Genomic DNA, 17,740 nt, shown 5'->3' on the forward strand with positions numbered 1-17,740 from the left:
GTTACAGCTTTGTGCTGCTGCGAAGAGTGTTTTCAGAAACCACGAGCGTAACATTCTCCCCCCTTTCCCCTCTGGAGGGGGCATACGGTAAGAATTATTTTATGCTGTTAATACAAAATGACATGAACAAAGGTCCCGATTATCTTATGATGCAAAAATAGGCTTGGGGAAACAAAACAATCTCCAAAACAACATAAAATCCAACCAATTTAGCGGATTAAAAAATCAACATTTTGGTCTGAAAATTGGTAAAATTTTTAATATATGTAGATCTTATACCGTTCTTCCTGGAAGGCTCGTACAGCCAACGTAAGACAAATTTGGAAGAATAAAACACTGATCTTGCCACTGACGCCAATTATGTTAATGTACGTGGTCAGATAACAGATAACCTATTCTAGGGCAGCTTTAGTCAGCGACCCACCATTTATAGTCTGGCAATAGATGGCAGCTGATTTTAATACTGAATAATCTTAAACCCATGACCTACTTTGGAAAATTATTCCCGAGGTGGGCACTGGTGGGCATCTTGGCTAAAAGCTTAGGTCAAATTTAAGTATATGATCGAATTGGCATTACGAAATACACTAAGAAAATATGCAGCTAACTAGAATTCCACAACACGCTAAAACACTATTTTTTTTTAAAAAAATTAAGCTATTAACTCCTCCTTCAAAATCCACTATACAATTTTGCTATGCGTTTTAGTTTCGCGATATTTTGAATATATTTACTTGCACTTAAAATATAGGTTGTACACACAACAAAAAATATTAGTTAAATGTTCCGAATTTTGAAGCTATTCTTAAGAAGATCGCGTTCGAATGAAACAAAAACTAATATATTTTTAAAAAGGTCCATGTCATAGCTGTTAGAGTTGCCAGATGTTGTGCCAAAAATTTGACATTAATTTTTTTATTTTTGGCCAATGGGTGGATCCGCTGTGCATACTTCTAAAACTTCGATCTTCTCATTCCAAAAATGTCGCACAGGAGAAATTTAATTTTGTTTACACAATACATTTGTTGCACAAAAATCTAACAAACATTCGGCTAATAAAGGAAAGCACGATGTGTATATTTCTGTGGTTTTCAAATAAAACATATGTATGTAAATTCTGAGTGATTTGAACCACACACAGTTAGGCAACTGATGTGTTTGCAACAACTAAAATTGTAGAAGAACCATATTTATTGTTCTTTTGTGGCAACAAATTATATAAAAACTATACGGTTTTTATGGAAATCTCTTGCTATTGGACCGTCAGAATACGCAAAGTTTATGTACGACTTATAACAAATACTGTCCAAAACAAGAATTACCTCCTACTTTGGGGTGATAAATAAAGAATTGCAAACATTACCAAATCTATGGTTTCTTGGAGAATTACCAAAGCTGTGTTCCTTAATGAGTTGTCTATTAGCTTTGGACATACATTGGAGCTTCAACGAGCTAACGAGCTAAAATTAAGGCCCGGCATGTTACACTGTAATGTAATGTAATCTTGGTCTTTCGTTGAGCGATCTTTTTCGAGTTTTTTTTTCTTAAAATGGACCCAATAATTTTATTAGGGCAGATATCAGGATTTTGGCCCGAAGTATTTATCAATTTAGTGTAATTATATTACACTAGCAATTTACACAAATAAGATTAATTTAATATGTGATGATTTGGCCTTTGGAATACTGGTATTTGAAATAGTTTGAACTTTCTGGATTCCTTTTACTGACTTTCAGAATAATTACTATTAAATATTTTCTTATGATCCCGATTTGGCATACTATTTTGCTTGGTATCCAAACATACGGTATTCCAGCTTCTCCAGTAGGTGTTGAATCCCAATATTTGGGTTTGGCATACTTTTCAGGTTTTATTATGATAGTAGATGATAATTGGATAGATAATTAATAAAAATTAAGCCTTTCCAATACTTTTCAGAGAGGACAATACATTTTGAGTTAAATATGCATTCTTTGCATACTTGTTTTTGGCCGATTCGTCATTGTTTATTGTTAATATGGCCATCTGCGTTTACTTATCTGTCTTAATACCCACCACGACGCACAGTGTTGCCGCTTCCTTGTAAACGTGGAGAAAAATATAATGAGCAGACCTATGTTGATGAACATTTGTACAAGTACATAAGAGGACATTGGAATGAAAAATTCCTACTTTGGTCCATATCGGTTCAGATTTGTATATAGCTCCCATCAGGGACGTAGCCAGGATTTCATTTCGGGGGGGGGGGGGGGTGCCCATCTGACCAAAATGTTAAAAATTCATGTTAGTGAAAATTTCTTATTTAGCAATGATGTAAACCTTATTTTAGGCTTATATTACTGATTAACTAATTTTTATTACTATGTTTTAATTAAAATGAGGTAAGACTTCTTCCCAATTTCACATTGTTTTCAGAACTTTTTTGACAACATATCAGAGTTTATATATGTTCACAATAATGGATGTATTAATAATCACATATATTTTTGGGTGTATCATTTATCAAATAACTCACAACTACAGTGAATGTTAGGTAATTCAGTGATGTCACTTCGGTAAGACAATACAATCGGGAAAGCTTAGAAATATCTTAACATTTATTTTTTTTTTTTTTTTGTTTACATGGAATGTTGAGGACCCTTTCTTTGTTTCCTACATCACAAAATTTCAAAATCACGGCTTCAAGTTTCCACTCCAATTTTATTTAGTAATTTTTGGAAGGAAAATGGGATTAGTAGAGAATTGATTTAATCAGAGGGAACGTTTGGATATCATGGCGTTATCCATTTTTTATATTTACAGTTAAAAATTAGGAAAAAACGCCGAGACACGTGTCTTCTTTTTTATCTTTTATCACCCTGCCGTGTCAGAATATGGTCTACTTCGGAAATTCAATCGTTGTTATTGTCATAAAGAAACCAATTATAGTTATTTCCCTAAATATATTTTGGTGTTCAATCGTAGATCTGATCACAAAGAATTTCGGAAGGCTGATAGTGTTTTTTTATAGAGAACTAATGCTGAGCAATAGTGAGTCTATCCATGATGAAATCGCGGGTATGTAAATGACAAATTCTGTCGCCCAATTGTGCATCTGTCAACAGACTATGTTTGACGTACAATACAATTCTTATCGAAATTCTGGTTTCCTATCGTGGATCTTCTAATTAATTGATCAGGAACTAGGAAAACTCTGGCAACCAGTCTTGAGTTATTTTAAAATTAAATTCTGGCGCCCAATCCAAGGTCTATACATTTATACATTCTTTTAGCAAAAATCCATAAACACAATTTTTTCCAATATAAATTTTTTATACTCTCAGCGTGATATTTTGTCCAAATTTTGATCAACTTCGAATATGGACAAGATCGATCCACTCTATCGATAACCTTCCATAGAGTACATACTTCAAAATTTTTCAGAGAAGTGCAGTTTAAGACCTCTCTGGATGAATAGTAAATACACCTGTGTAAGCTTAAGACTTCAGTAGTAGCTTCACTTCCTTTATGCTACTAATTTATTATAAGTAAAAATATGAAATAAATAAATTAATAAACAAAAAAACTCTCGGGAAACGCTTTGCTTTTTTGCAAAAAGCGTTATCGGGTCCCCTATTACTAGAGTACAAGTTTTTTCAGGAGCAAGTCCATACTTCCAGAGAAAATGGCCCGAAATCTGTAATCTGTGGTGCGCACGACAACTTTCGAACCGGATACTGCGTTGGTCCAAACTTTATTTATCGCAATATTTCTGCCAGCCTTATATAAAGTTCGCAGATGGTGATTTTCGGTCTACTCCTTCTGGTATTTCCCCCCCAAATGTCAAAAATTTTAGCTAAAGCGGTATGTGCGATTTTTCTTGAATGGAGCAACAGATTTGTTCCATTTGGATTTAGTAATATTTTGTCCAAACTTACTTTTAGCTCGAAAATGGACCACATTGGGTACATCTCTCACAAATCTTCACAATAGTTGTTTAATACAGTTTAAGGTCTGTTCGAAGAACCTTAGAAATTTTTACTGAAGGTATTTTAGAGCGGTATTATATTTTTCGTGGGCAAGTCCATATTTCCTGAAAAAAAGCTGAAAATAATACTGTGAAAAACTGAAATGTCTGGTGGGCGCAACATCTTTTAAGAGGAATGACTCGCAAAACAATATCTACTTCCAAAATAACCAATGTTGGTGCGATCCATTTCTTCAGGTACCTTCTCCGCAACACTTGTAATCAATGATAAAATGTTGGCAAGTTCATACGTCCGAAAATGGTTACACAATTCTGATAAATCTCCTAATACATAGCTTTGGGTTAAGGGAGTTTGGTTGTGTAGCCGTTTTTCGATCTGTCCATAGATGAAAGTTTCAGTTCACACAGGCTCAGGGTATATTCCTGTCCGCAAAACCTGACTGATACTTGTTGAGTTTTTGAAGAAGAAGAATCAGTTTCCGACCAGTTTTTTTTAATTTCGTTTGTCGTCACAAAGTCCTTTTCCGAAGAAGGAAAAAGGAACATTTCTAGAAATATGCATCCATTGAGAGTACTTTCTAAAATACAATTCAATGAGTAATCGATAATCTTGATTTTATTATCATTCGAAAGGTCGAACAAAACATAAAAATACGACAGAAAAATCCTTTTTTGTACAATAGGCAAGAGACCAGTTTCAAATAATCTCAACGGGCGACACTACGTTGGAACAGAATTATATCATAAAAATGGTTGATATATATTTTTTTCAAATTTCAAACATAATAAAGAATTTGTAATTGTTAAGATGTTCAAAATAGTTCATTACAAAAACGTGTTAGAGGCTATATACAAAAATTTAAAACCACAAACATTAAGTAAAGATTTTATCTTTTATTGTTAAATTGCTCTTATCAAAAATTTACAAAAAAAAAATATCGCAAGAATGTATTTTCTAGATGTTGTTTATATGCCAAAGTATTGGACGTGATGTGTTGCAAACGTTCAATAAATACAAATAAACATCTTGTTCTGAACTAAGTAACACTTACAGTCAGCCTAAAATTAGGAATAAACGCTTAAACAACACCTTAAAACTTAACAACAACTATGCTGAAAATTGCTCAAAAAGTCTAAAGTGTTCATTATTTTTATACTTTCAAATATGTTGGACAATAAGTATACCAATGTAGTTAAATAATGTTCTGTAATACTTTCTCCAAATACTTTACATACATACATACATAGTTCTTGACAAATTTAAAACAGTTTAAAATTTTATTCAAAAATTAAAAAATGTGTAGCATAAGCTAATATCCTATGGGAACGAAAATCATTTCTACGTCGGAGGCTCCCATATATATTTGCTATAACTCGGTCAATTTTAATTAAATAGACTTCGAATTTAATATGCGACATGTTCTTAGGCACCTGATCAGTTTTACCAATTTTGAAAAAAAGAAATCGGTTCAGATTTGGATATAGCCCCTATATATATCATTTCCCGATTTTGAAAAAACTCGGTCAAATTTAATTGAATAACCTTCAAATTTAATACGAGACGTTTTCTAAGGCCCTTGATCGGTCTTACTGATATTGACAAAAATCGCTTTAGATTTTAGATATTTTCGCCCGATTTAATATATTTGACACACTAAACACGCAAATAATGATGAAATTTGGAAAATTCTAATCAGAAAAAAATTGCCAAATTATATAGGAATCGGTTGAGATTTGACTATAGTTCCCATATATATATTTTCGCCAATAGGGATGAATTTTGTGTTTTTATTTATACACAATTTCTAAATATATAAGATTAATTATTTACAATAGATAATGTCATTGCAAAGGGTTGGTGAAAATGACATGCCAAATGTGTAAATGACATGCTTTGGATCCGAAAATTAATAGCATCTTTTGGGGTCCACGCTCATATAAAATTCATCGATGAAGATGCTTAAAAGATGACATGCCAGATGGGTGCAAGTCCCATGATTGAATGACATCTTTGGCATCGAACATTTTGCTGGGTATATATACTTCACCGATTTCGTTATGACTCACGCAATTTTGATCCGATCGCTTTCAAAATCAGATTGTAATGGATTCTCGGCTTGCTGTTTGTCTTCTCACATTGTGACAAAAATAGGTTCAGATTTATATATAGACCCCATCTATATACGTATTTCAACGATATAGGTATAAATCATGAATTTTATGTCCCGATCTCATTCAGAATCAGAATGTAATGAATTTGGCTGGTCTGTGTGTATTTTGACAAAAATCTGTTAGGATTGGGATATAAGTTACACATGTTCACGAACGTTTTACATAACTCACAAAATTTTGTTCTACCAATTACGAATAATTATGTAACATTTTCCAAATTATGCCACATATCCCACACAAAATTCGGAAAACGTGAATTTTAAGAGCTCCTATCGGATCGTTTAGAAACTTTTTCAGTATGTTGTCCTTGCGGTCCGTTAACGAAAGTACAAATTTTCTGGGAGCAAGTCCGTACTTCCTGACGGCACCAGCAAAACTGGGTAGTACGTAAGATAACCCTCGAAGGGAGTAATCGATTTTTTGTACATCGAATTATTTCATACAGCCTCGAATTATATCAGAATATTGACTACATCGTACCACCCTTTCGGGTACCTCCCATGCAAAGTTTGGAAAGTGCGCAATTTCAGTTTTTAAAATTTTGGCAACATGTTGTGTATGTACACACAATTTTTTTGGGGGAAATCCATACTTCCTGAGAAATTGGCAAGAAAAACCCTATAGACGTCAGAAGTATTGTGTCTGTGCATTCTTTTTCTTAGGTCCGAGGCTGAGGGTATATCTCTGTCGGCACAGCTGATACTTTCTGTCCTACTTCTTTATCACATTCAATACTGTTAGACCATTATTAGCCGTAAAATTTATAAAAGTGCGTAATAATAAGTTCTTTTCTAATTGCAATACTTTTATTGTCACCCAATGAAGTAGGTAATTCTTATTTTTGATGTTATTTGGTATAAATCGCAAACAAACTTTGTATATTTTGTTGGAATATTGTTTTGAGGACCAATAGCAAGAGATTTGCAGAAAAAAGGTATTGTTTTATATAATTCGTTGCAACAAACAACTAATATGCAATTTTTTAAAATTTTGATTTTGGCAATACATTACTTGTCTAATTGTATATGTACTTTCTGATAGCAAAAATCCCTCGACTCTTTTACTTGAAATATAGTATCAAATATTTTTCAATTAATACTCATATTTGTATGCAAGAGAAAAAAGCTATATTTCCACAAAAAATAAATAAATCGCACACACAAATATAATTTTTAATAAAATTTAAATAATCAAATTAAAATAAACGTCTCTAGAAATTTGCTAACCTATAAAACTGCCATTTAGACATATAATTATATTATATTTTATAATCAAAAGAGTAAAAGCATGTGGGGCTTAAAGATACCTGTATGACAGTTGTAAATTTTAAATACCAAAAAAAATTTTAAGTGAATTTTACGTCAAGTTCTCTCATATTTATTTTTAATGGAAATTTAATTAAAAATTACTATAAAATTTTCATCATATATTCGGGATTTTCACATGTAAATATAATACATAATTCGTATAATATATTTCCAGATATATATTTAACAAAAGCTAGCATGTTTTGTTTTTCTTTTAGTGTTTAAAAAATCCACGAAACCAATGATAATTATAAAGCCCATATAACTATGTTTCTTGTAAAAGCTGATATATAGTTGGTGCTGAATATATTTTCGTTAATGTAATATTTACTGCGACAACAAATTAACAATTATAACATCATCGGGAGTGTTCAGTTCCTTAGTGTTGGTTCGATTTTTCAGCCGATGTACGGATCTGACACAAGGAGCACCTGCATTAATGGAACTTCAAATATTTCAAAAAACTTCTATCAAATTCTCGTCAGCATTATATGTAATACCATTACCTCGAATTTCGCACGCTACGCTTAAATTTGTAGGTCTTCAGTAAATTTGTCAAGGTTTGAGACGCGATCTTTGACATGATTTTAATTGGATTGAAAAGGTATAAATCGCTCATTTACCCCTAACTCAGAACAAAATCGATTTTGCGGAAAAATCATTTTATGTTGACTTCCCAATTAAAGATTATTACACTTGTACCTCGATTTGCGTTAATGGTTGGTGCGAGACAACGCAAATCGAAACACAGGTTTTCACAAGTTTGTGTGAAGAATTTTTTAATTGGTTCCAGCGATTTTTTTCTAATTTTTACTCTAAAAATTCAAACGTATGTGGATTTTTAACATGTATTGGTACAAATCTTATGTAAATGATATTATCATTAGCAAATTAAAAGTACCAAAATCAGTCTATTTAGTCCGCGTTTATACGTTCAAACTGGAAATGTTTACTATTAATTTTTACAGATAATATTTTGTTCAATTTATTTTTCATCACAAAAGTTTTTATTTCAAATGTGCGCGTTGTTGTTTATTTGCCGGCGGAGAAAATATAATGAAAGAAAATTAAAAAAAAATCTGCAAGGAATAAAGGAACAAAACAGAATTTGCGAGTACAGGGGTGTGTGTACCCCCTCTTATTCCTCTCTACTCCCTCTCCCATAAACTCAATTTTCTTTCCCATTAACTTCGGAGGTCTAAACATCGACTTTTGCATTGTCGCTGTGATTTTCATCTGGATCGTTGTCCACAAATTTATCAGTTGCTTTGGTTATATTAGACATGAGTGATTTTCCTTTAATTTATGTTCCGAGACAATGAAAAATAAATAATCGTTGCTAATTTATATATCGAATAAATGTCTTCTTCACGATATTTAAAGCCATATATGGTAGCATGGGGCGCCTTCGCCACGTTTTTGTTCAAAATGTTCTCATATCGACATAAAGTTTTTTCAAATATCATTTTTGGTAAAAATATTACCATATCTTTACTATATGTTTTGATATATAAATTATTATAACTTTGTTTAAAATTTAAAATCTTATTTTTGAGAATTTAAAAAATGTCTTAACAGTGGCGAAGCCTCCCCACCCATGGGGCAGTTTCGACATTGATATGGGAAATTTACCAACGGACTCTAAAACTGTAATTTACGAAACCTTTTCCTTAAATATCAACAATATGCAAAAAAGGATCATGCTTTCAATTGAATAATCAAAAATGATTCTAAAATTCGCAGAAAGAAACAGATTCTAGCAGTTAATTGAAGTAGGTACCTTGAATACAGGTACAAAAAGCATAATATTACTAAAAAAGATACGTTAAGCATAACGTTTGATTTTAACTTTACATTATATTGGGGTATATCTATAGAATACAGAAATTAAGTTAAACCTGACAAATTTCTCACATTAACCCACCACACCCCTCTCATAGCGTAGGGGGTGGGCGCCTTTCGAAATATGAATATATTGACATATGTAATTACTATTTTCATGCGAATTATTGGGATTTCTATTCTGAAGCTGTTGCCTAATAACGGTATAAAATAAATTTTTGATGTCACAAAAGGTAAAGGAGATATCGCAAAATATATATGGTAAATTTCAAATTTCCTTTACAATTACATAGAAAAAAAATTAAAAACTTTTTTGGCGAGCACATCCGCCATTTTTGGTACATGGGTTAAGAAAAAAATCGTGGGTTCAAATCTGTTCGCGTTCACAAAATTGGATGCTGCACTCAAAAGTTATATGCGGTTTTACTCTATTGTAAAGAAAAAATATTTAAAAATTCCTATTGAGTTGTAATAAGAACATGTATATATGAATCGTTAGCAGAATGTGATATCTATCCGTAGATGCTAAAATAGTTGCTAAATTTATTTTTATTTTCGCGGTAAATCAAAAAATATTGAAGAAATCTTGGAATAAATTTTATTTATTCTAAATTAAAGTCCAAAAAATCTCTAAAAAAATAATTTAAAAATACGTACAGAATCTAGACAACGTGTAGAAAAATGTGAGACCAAAATTATAAAGATCGCGTTTATAACTTGCATATTAAGCAACAACAAAGAACGGAAACTTATTGTTGGAAATTATTTCAAAAATATATTTTTGGTTAAATACGAAAAATTTGAAAAATAAATGTTGGGAGTTATTCTATTATTTCGCTAAATTTCGATCCAAATCCTGAAGTATTTTGCTTAAACTTCTACGAGAAAAGTAATTAGTCATCGTGAAAGTATATTTGCTTTCTGTGATAAGCTATAGAAATAAGAAGTAGAGAGTAATATTGAAATTACAACCAAAGAAAAAACACAAAAATTAAAAGGCGTGTAATTCGCGAATCCGTTAAAATCAGTTGGGGTGCATGTGCTTTTCGGATACAGGGAGTCCATGTCTATCAATATGCATGGATTTTCCCATGTTTCATTCAGCGGCCAAAGTGTGCCATCAGTTGCATCTTACTATCCAAAAAACCTTCAAGTGGGCAAAAATTACGCGATTGTGCATATGATTATAAGGTGCATCCGATTTCAATGGCCCCCTATTAAAAATACGTCGATATAAATTATTTTAGACAGATTCGTCAAGAACTGCGGATGTGCCACCACATTCTATTTTGGGATAAATAGGGATATTACTCCCGAATCTTTGTATTTTGTGACACACCTTTTTGGCAAATATAATAATCGCGTATAAAGGATTACATTTATGTAAAAATAATCAAAGAAAATCGCGGTTCAATTCGCGGAATTGTCAAAATATATTTTTGCAGATTTTCCTACTTTCAAGGTATCTATATCCGGCGTTTTAGTGGATGGATTTGACCGCGGAAGAACTCATTAGATCCGGCACGTAAAAAAACTAAAATCACGCGGGGTTCAGGGGTACCTGTACGACAGTTGTAAATTTTAAAGCCAAAAAATAGGTTTTTTCAGAAAATTTACGGACCAAATTTTCGCCTTTGGACTTCTATTACTAGGAAGCTGTATGGAGCACACTCATGAGATATACATCGAACGACGTGGAATCGCGAGTTCTACAATCCTGTAAACTACTTTCGATTATTATCTAGTTGCACCATCTAATTATAAGAAAAATTCGAAAAACACTGAAATCAAAACTTCAAAATGTCAGCATCGATTTTAGTGGGATACAGGGTATATATCGAAAAGTCATACACTAGAACCATATTGCCTAAGGGGTATTTTTTAGTTCTTTCTTTGAGCATAGGTTTGAATTTTCCGTGGTTTGGCCAGAAATCAAGAAAGAACACAAAAAAACTTGTTTACTTCAACACATTTTTCCCATTTTTTTATATTACCACCAGCGCAGCTTCCACGAAAATTATTTGTTATGGTCCATATTATGAGATCGTAGCTAAAACACTTCAATATATATAAATGTATTCATATTTTATAAAATATATTAACAGTTCGCGACTTATTAAATGTTGAACTTCAACTTCAACGATTGTAAAACTTTTTTGAATATTACCATATACCTACATAGAATGAATTTTTTCGCAATACCACGAAAACACAAAACCGGGCGCATCCGCAATCATTTCTATGACACAAGTACCAACTTTTGAGAGATGATAGAATATTAACTCGAAAAATGCATTTTTTGAGTTATGATCCTTTTTGAGTAAATTAGCGATATGCGTCTGAGAAGTACACATAATCAAAGGATCCGAATCAGTTTCTTTCAAGGAGATTGTTTACTATAGGAACAAGGATCAAGGTTATGTTTACAAATCTCAATCGGAGAGACAACAGTAAATACTTATTGGTCTAAATAGGAACAATGTGTATTAAGAACAACATCGGTCGAATAAGATATAACAAAGTATAACTATCGCACTTTGGATATTATGAAAACGTCATACACAAAACAATATTAATAAATGTTTATGTACCATTCTCAAATCAAACTGTAGGAAAGCTATCGGGAAACATTTGAAATATTATAAGAACTTCAGTGACTACGCTTCATGTGCTTTAAGTTGACATCGAGAATCAAATCTTGACGGTGAATAAAGCCATAATTGTCTTACCTCTTCTGGAATGTTTTTATCATCATCGGTACCATTAGTTGGTAATTCTGAATCGATATTTTTTGTAGTTTCCTGTTTCGCTTCGGTATTAGATGTTTTAGCACTAGGAGATGTGTCATCCTGTACCTGCTTGATAATACCGTTTTCTTTTTCTGGCAATTCAGTTCTTTCTTCAATTTTTGGTTTCGTTTTTTCTTCCACCTATTACAGTAAAATACAGCGAAACAGTTGCGGGTACAAATTACATACAAATTGAAAGTAATAATTTTGAATTTATGAGATAACGAAATAACAAATTTCAGTTTAATTTATTCATATAATTCAATTCAATATAAATTAAATGTGTGTTTAGTTCTTTGAAGATAACATCATTTCTGCGCTCACCTTCTTAGGAATGTTTTCGGATATTTTATCTGTTTCATTTTTTTCGTTTTCGTTTGTCTTTTTAATAGGTTTTTTGTCTTTACTTTCGACATCAGCACCCTTAGTTGTTTCAGCGTCATTTTTTTCATCGTTATTTTGAGCTGCGTCCTCCTCCTTTATAAAAATTAATACATTAATAAGTAATACAGTTTAAATATCAAAATCATGTTCTCCCTAAAGAAGACATAGACATTGTAATATAATATTTTGTAAAAATATGTTGCAAATGACTAGAAAATTTTGCCTGTTTACGATATAATTCAAAAACTAATTAATTGGTTTCCCACAATGCTGATACGATGAAAGATAAAATTAGATTGATACAGTTCAGTACTAAATGAGGTACAGACAGGGGACAGTCTATCATACACTTTTTAAAATAATGTGTCACCGTCGGTGGAAGTTTTCGATTCAAGTGATTGAGCTATATACTGTACTTAAAGTTGATCGTTATAGAGCGCGGTTGAAAGTGAGTGTACAACTTTAGATAATAAAAACCAGCGTATATACACATACAAAAAACCCTTAATTGCAGAACTTGCAATGAAAAGTTGTTTAAGAACATAAATTGTGAGCAAATTTAACCTTACCTTTCTTTTAACATCAGCTTGCTCTTCGTTTTGTTGTTTTTCTTGTTTCTTTTCTACCACCACCTTACACATGCTCTCTGCGCTACCAACTTCGTTAGAAACAATTACTTTGTATGTAGCTGTGTGTTCTAATCGCGCGGCGCTGAATGTCAAGCGTGCGGTAGTACCGTCAAAAGTCGTAGTAATTTCTTTCGTTTCGCGAATCAGAAGACTTCCCTTGTGCCACTCAATTTTACAGTTACGATCAGCTTCTTTAAGCTTTATTGTCAACTCAAAAGATTTACTTTCTAACACTTTTTGATCTTTGAGTTTCCTATCAATCTCCGGTTTATTGGGCTTACGTTCCGCCTCTGGTATATCTGTTAAATGAACAATTTGGGAAACGGCTTCTCCTTTTTCGTTACTTGCCACCAGTTTATAAGCGCCCTTATCAATTTCTTCGACGTCGTTTATTTCTAATTGTACAGCAAATTCGCCTTCTTTAGATTTTTGTACTTTGTAAACGTGACGACTACTTTCCTTCACAATGTTAGATTCCTTAAACCAAGTGCACTTGGGTTCGTACTTTGAAGCAACTGTACATTCAATTACTACTGTACGTTTCTTTATAATTTTAATTATTTTCGGCTTGTCTTTAATAACAGGAATGACTATGAAAAATAAAATTTTGATATTATATATGAATGTTTTTTAATTTATATACAACTTACTTTCAATATTTAACGTTAAGTTTGCATTAAGTTCTCCCAAATTATTTTTTATGTTACACTTGTAAAGACCAGAGTCCTCTAGTTGAGGATCTATCATTTCAAGTTTTATATAGTACTGGTCTCCTCGCTGTTCTACAGACATCTTAATTCTGTTGTTTTCATTTATAGTCTCGTTATTGCGGTACCAAATAATTTTTGGTTTTGGATCCGCTTTAACCTTGCATTCCATTATTATTAATTTACCACCATTTTCGGAGACAATACGCGGCTTTTCAATGAATGTTGGTCCTTCGCCATCGGGTTCAGCTTCTGCTTCAATATTTAAATTAAGATTCGCATTTGATTCTCCGAATTCGTTTTTAACGTTACAACGATATGTCCCACCATCGGCAGCCCCGGGATCCTGTATAAATTACACAAGTAAAACTTATTATAGTATTTTAAACTGCAAACCAATAAGCTGTTTATTATTTTCATTTTAATCAATCATAAAATATTCACACAATCATTCTCAAATTTTCAAAAATTTAGATATACTACCATAGACTAAAGAAAATTCAGCTGAACGCGCAATGACTTTTTGTGCGACATCTGTTACATTGAGAAAATGGAACCTCCCGTTGTCCATTTCTTTGTTTGTCTTTGATACTACCACAAATTCTGGCAAGCAAACTTAGCAGTGAATGGACTGCTTAAAAATATAAAATTTTTTAGAAGTATCAACAACTTTTGGCAACAAATGTAGGGGGATATACTTCCTGACAACTACTGTGGATATAAAACAAATTAAATCTAATGAGATTTTCCAATAAGCAACATCCAGACGAATATAAAATTTTCTCAAAGCTGCAATTTATAGATGAAACGAGAAAGATCTCGTAACGCCTTCTGCATGATTGCCTTATTGATGAACAAGTTGACATCGATGACAATGTTTACACATCTGTCATGTATAACGACGACAAAGCTTTAGATTAAGGCAATTCTAACGAAAAAATTGAGGATACTACAGAATCAGAATTGCGATACCGTCAGTGTCAGAGGTGTGTTCAGTTGTAGAAACTCTTCAAAAAATTATTTACTCAGAAGATGTTACATGCAAAGAATGTATTTTGGAAACCCTTTCAAAACTCATATCTGAGCTAAACTTAAAACTTATGTTGGAATTCAAAAGCCCAAACTATATATCTCCTGAAGTATGTATTTTATATAGATTTTTTTTTTGAAAATTTTGCCTGTTATGGCAAAGATCATTTTTAATATTAATTTTTAATTAATTTTTCGTTGGAATCGAGCTTAATGACAACCACCACTGTGTGACATGCATGCCCTTAGTAGAGGCTCTTCAGACATATCGGCTGTGGAGCGGCTTCTCTGTCATCGAACTTTTCTTCTTTCAAATGCATTTTTTTTTGTTTTTTACAACAATGGGCATTTGCCCATTAAGTTGTGCTTTTAGGAATTTTGAAGATATTAGTCCCATTTTTCCTCAGAATTGGTTGAAATTTAGAACTTTGTTCTAGAAAACATTTGTACAAAAACTTTTCTATATGGGAAATGTTGTCAACTATTTCATATTCCATTTCAAAAAACATATACACTCCACGTCAGTAGAATAGAACAACTAAATTTTTGATAACAGCTCCGTTCCAGTACTATTTAATGGTCAAATGTGCAAAAGAGAGAATTGTCAAAAATTACTTCAACGCGGACATTTTTCCAAAATGTACGGGAACGGAAAAATGGCAGAAACGTCAAAAAATCTCGAACAAATGTCAAAGTCGGCGTGTCAGCCAATCAGAAGCCGGCAAACATGTTGCACATTTTTGCTCGCTCAAATTTGTCGTGTAAAAGTTTCTAACGAGAAAGCTGTATAGCGCCAATTTTGTTCAAAGAGAAGTGAACATTTTGCAACTTTTTTGGTGTACGAGAACGCATTTCGGAGATAAATGTGCAAAATGTGTTAAATGTGTAAAAACTTTTTAGTTCTGGAAAGAAGCTAATGTTAGCGTATTTATCCCAAAACGAATGAATCTGCGTTTTTATTCTTGTGGGGATTTAAAGTCTATGATGCTCCATATCAAACACAGAAAAAATTATGTTTCTAGTTCTTCGCGAAACGATTTTCTGATCATTTTTCCGATAGTACTATAAAAAATAGGCATTTATTTTTGGTCATCAGTATAGAACAGTCTCTTTCTTTTCCCGATTTTTTGAGATATTAACTCCGAATTTTCTTTCAGTCCGCGAAAACCGTAATAAAAGCGTTAAAGGGTTTGAATTGACAGATATATGAAATATCTCGGAATATCAATAGGAGTCGCGCAGTTATGTCATATTTCTTCACAATAAAATAGAATATGACACAGACAACCTCGACGGATATAATCGAGTGCTTCGGATGCTGATAAGATGGAACATTTTCAAAATAATTATGAAAAACGTCAACATTTCTTGATGTTTTGTGCAATAAAAGGGGTTTTCCGCGAACATGTCTGCCGTTCAAAGGTTCGGAAATATGCTCCATATTTGGAGGAAGATAATCTGATACGAAAACAACCGTTATTTTAATACACTGAGGGAGATTTTAGTATACATTCACATACAAGGTTTCCCATTAGGGAAAATTATCCGGTTGTTGAGATAAATCATTAGGCTTCTAAATTGAAAAGAGAGTTCAAATAAACCCTTTTAATTTATATGCATTTTCAAAATATGTGTAAATCGCGCAATTATCAAAATCACTTTTTCCGCATGTGATTTTTATGTGCAACAAAACCATACCTTTGAATTTGTATTTGTATCCAAAAACCTATAAAACGTCGGTAAATTGCGAGGAGTGCATACACTATTTGTTCGCATCCGATTTCAGGGTCCACCACGTAAATCTACGTTGCTATATATATTTCAAGGCGGTCAGTGAAGAACCGTAGGTGTAGCATCACACACCATATTAGGAATAAAATATGTGTAAATCGCGTAATTACCAAAATCATTTCGTCCGCATTTGCTTTTCATTTACAACAAAGCCATACCTTCAAATTTGTATATATCTTTCGAAATTTAATTTGGATATAAGATGTAGCATCGGTTGCATCTTAGTAGGCAAAACCTATAAAACATCGCTAATGTGCGCAAAGTTTTTGTCCGCGTGGGGTTGCAGTGTCACCATCAAAATGTATCATCACACACTATTTTTGGGATAAAATGAATATAACTCCCTTATCAGTGAAGTTTTTAAACCTCTGTTTCCGCAAAAACGAAGATCTGTATCTGTACTATAAAATGCGCGATATTTTCAATCGTGAAAAGTGTGGTTAAATCACAAATCGAGAGAAAACAAAAAGTAACACGTCGGCTTCAACCCATTTTTTAACATAAATCTAGCCACAGCTTCCACGCAAATTACCTTATTACCAAAATATATAATAATAAATTTATAATTGTCGAACTGTTATTATGTCAAAATTTCAATTCATGTTTTTATAGTTTTTGAAATAAGAAAGATATTTTATTGGTTCGATCAAAGTAACGTACATAGGAAACATATTTTGCTTAATAAATGTAGTGACAGTGATATATTTTTATTGTACGATACATTTAGTATAAATAATACATACATATGCTATGAATAAGTAAATGGTCGCTCACTTAAATTGAACCCCTTATTGCAATAAACTAAATTTACAATAACTCGGACATCGATCAACATATGCACTCCGGTTCATCTGAATAGAACCAACAAATTTTGCTTACAAATTCCGTTATATCCAACGATAGAAGTGGAATTGTGAATTATGTTTTTGTGGACATGAAGAGCATATAGTAGCCAAATTTTCAATAGCTAACATGTTTCGCATATGGTACGGTACGTTTTACTTGCTTTATGAAAAAATACGAAAATATTAGCATGTTTTAATGGATAGAACCACCCCACGAATTTACACAAATCATTTGTTACATGTGGTAAAATTTTACAAAAAACTACGTATAATTAAAA

General features: G+C 32.4%; 1 protein-coding gene across 49 annotated transcripts in view; it reads right to left on the reverse strand.

The window, feature by feature from the left end:
- The window catches only part of bt (projectin protein bent), a 242,254-nt gene that overhangs the window by 128,427 nt on the left and 96,087 nt on the right, over window positions 1-17,740 (reverse strand). For 39 of the 49 annotated variants that reach the window (XM_073955521.1, XM_073955471.1, XM_073955529.1 and 36 more), the window contains 4 exons: window positions 13,741-14,143; window positions 13,031-13,680; window positions 12,402-12,554; window positions 12,018-12,218 (listed from right to left, as the gene is read on the reverse strand). In XM_073955521.1, the coding sequence (XP_073811622.1) occupies window positions 12,018-12,218; window positions 12,402-12,554; window positions 13,031-13,680; window positions 13,741-14,143 (1,407 nt within the window). The remainder of the gene's footprint in view (window positions 1-12,017; window positions 12,219-12,401; window positions 12,555-13,030; window positions 13,681-13,740; window positions 14,144-17,740) is intronic. The other 10 variants (XM_073955401.1, XM_073955423.1, XM_073955370.1 and 7 more) reach the window with 2 other exon arrangements.

This window comes from Musca autumnalis, unplaced genomic scaffold (assembly GCF_047663935.1).
Source record: "Musca autumnalis isolate F117 unplaced genomic scaffold, ASM4766393v1 scaffold_1, whole genome shotgun sequence".
NCBI classification, from domain to species: domain Eukaryota; kingdom Metazoa; phylum Arthropoda; class Insecta; order Diptera; family Muscidae; genus Musca; species Musca autumnalis.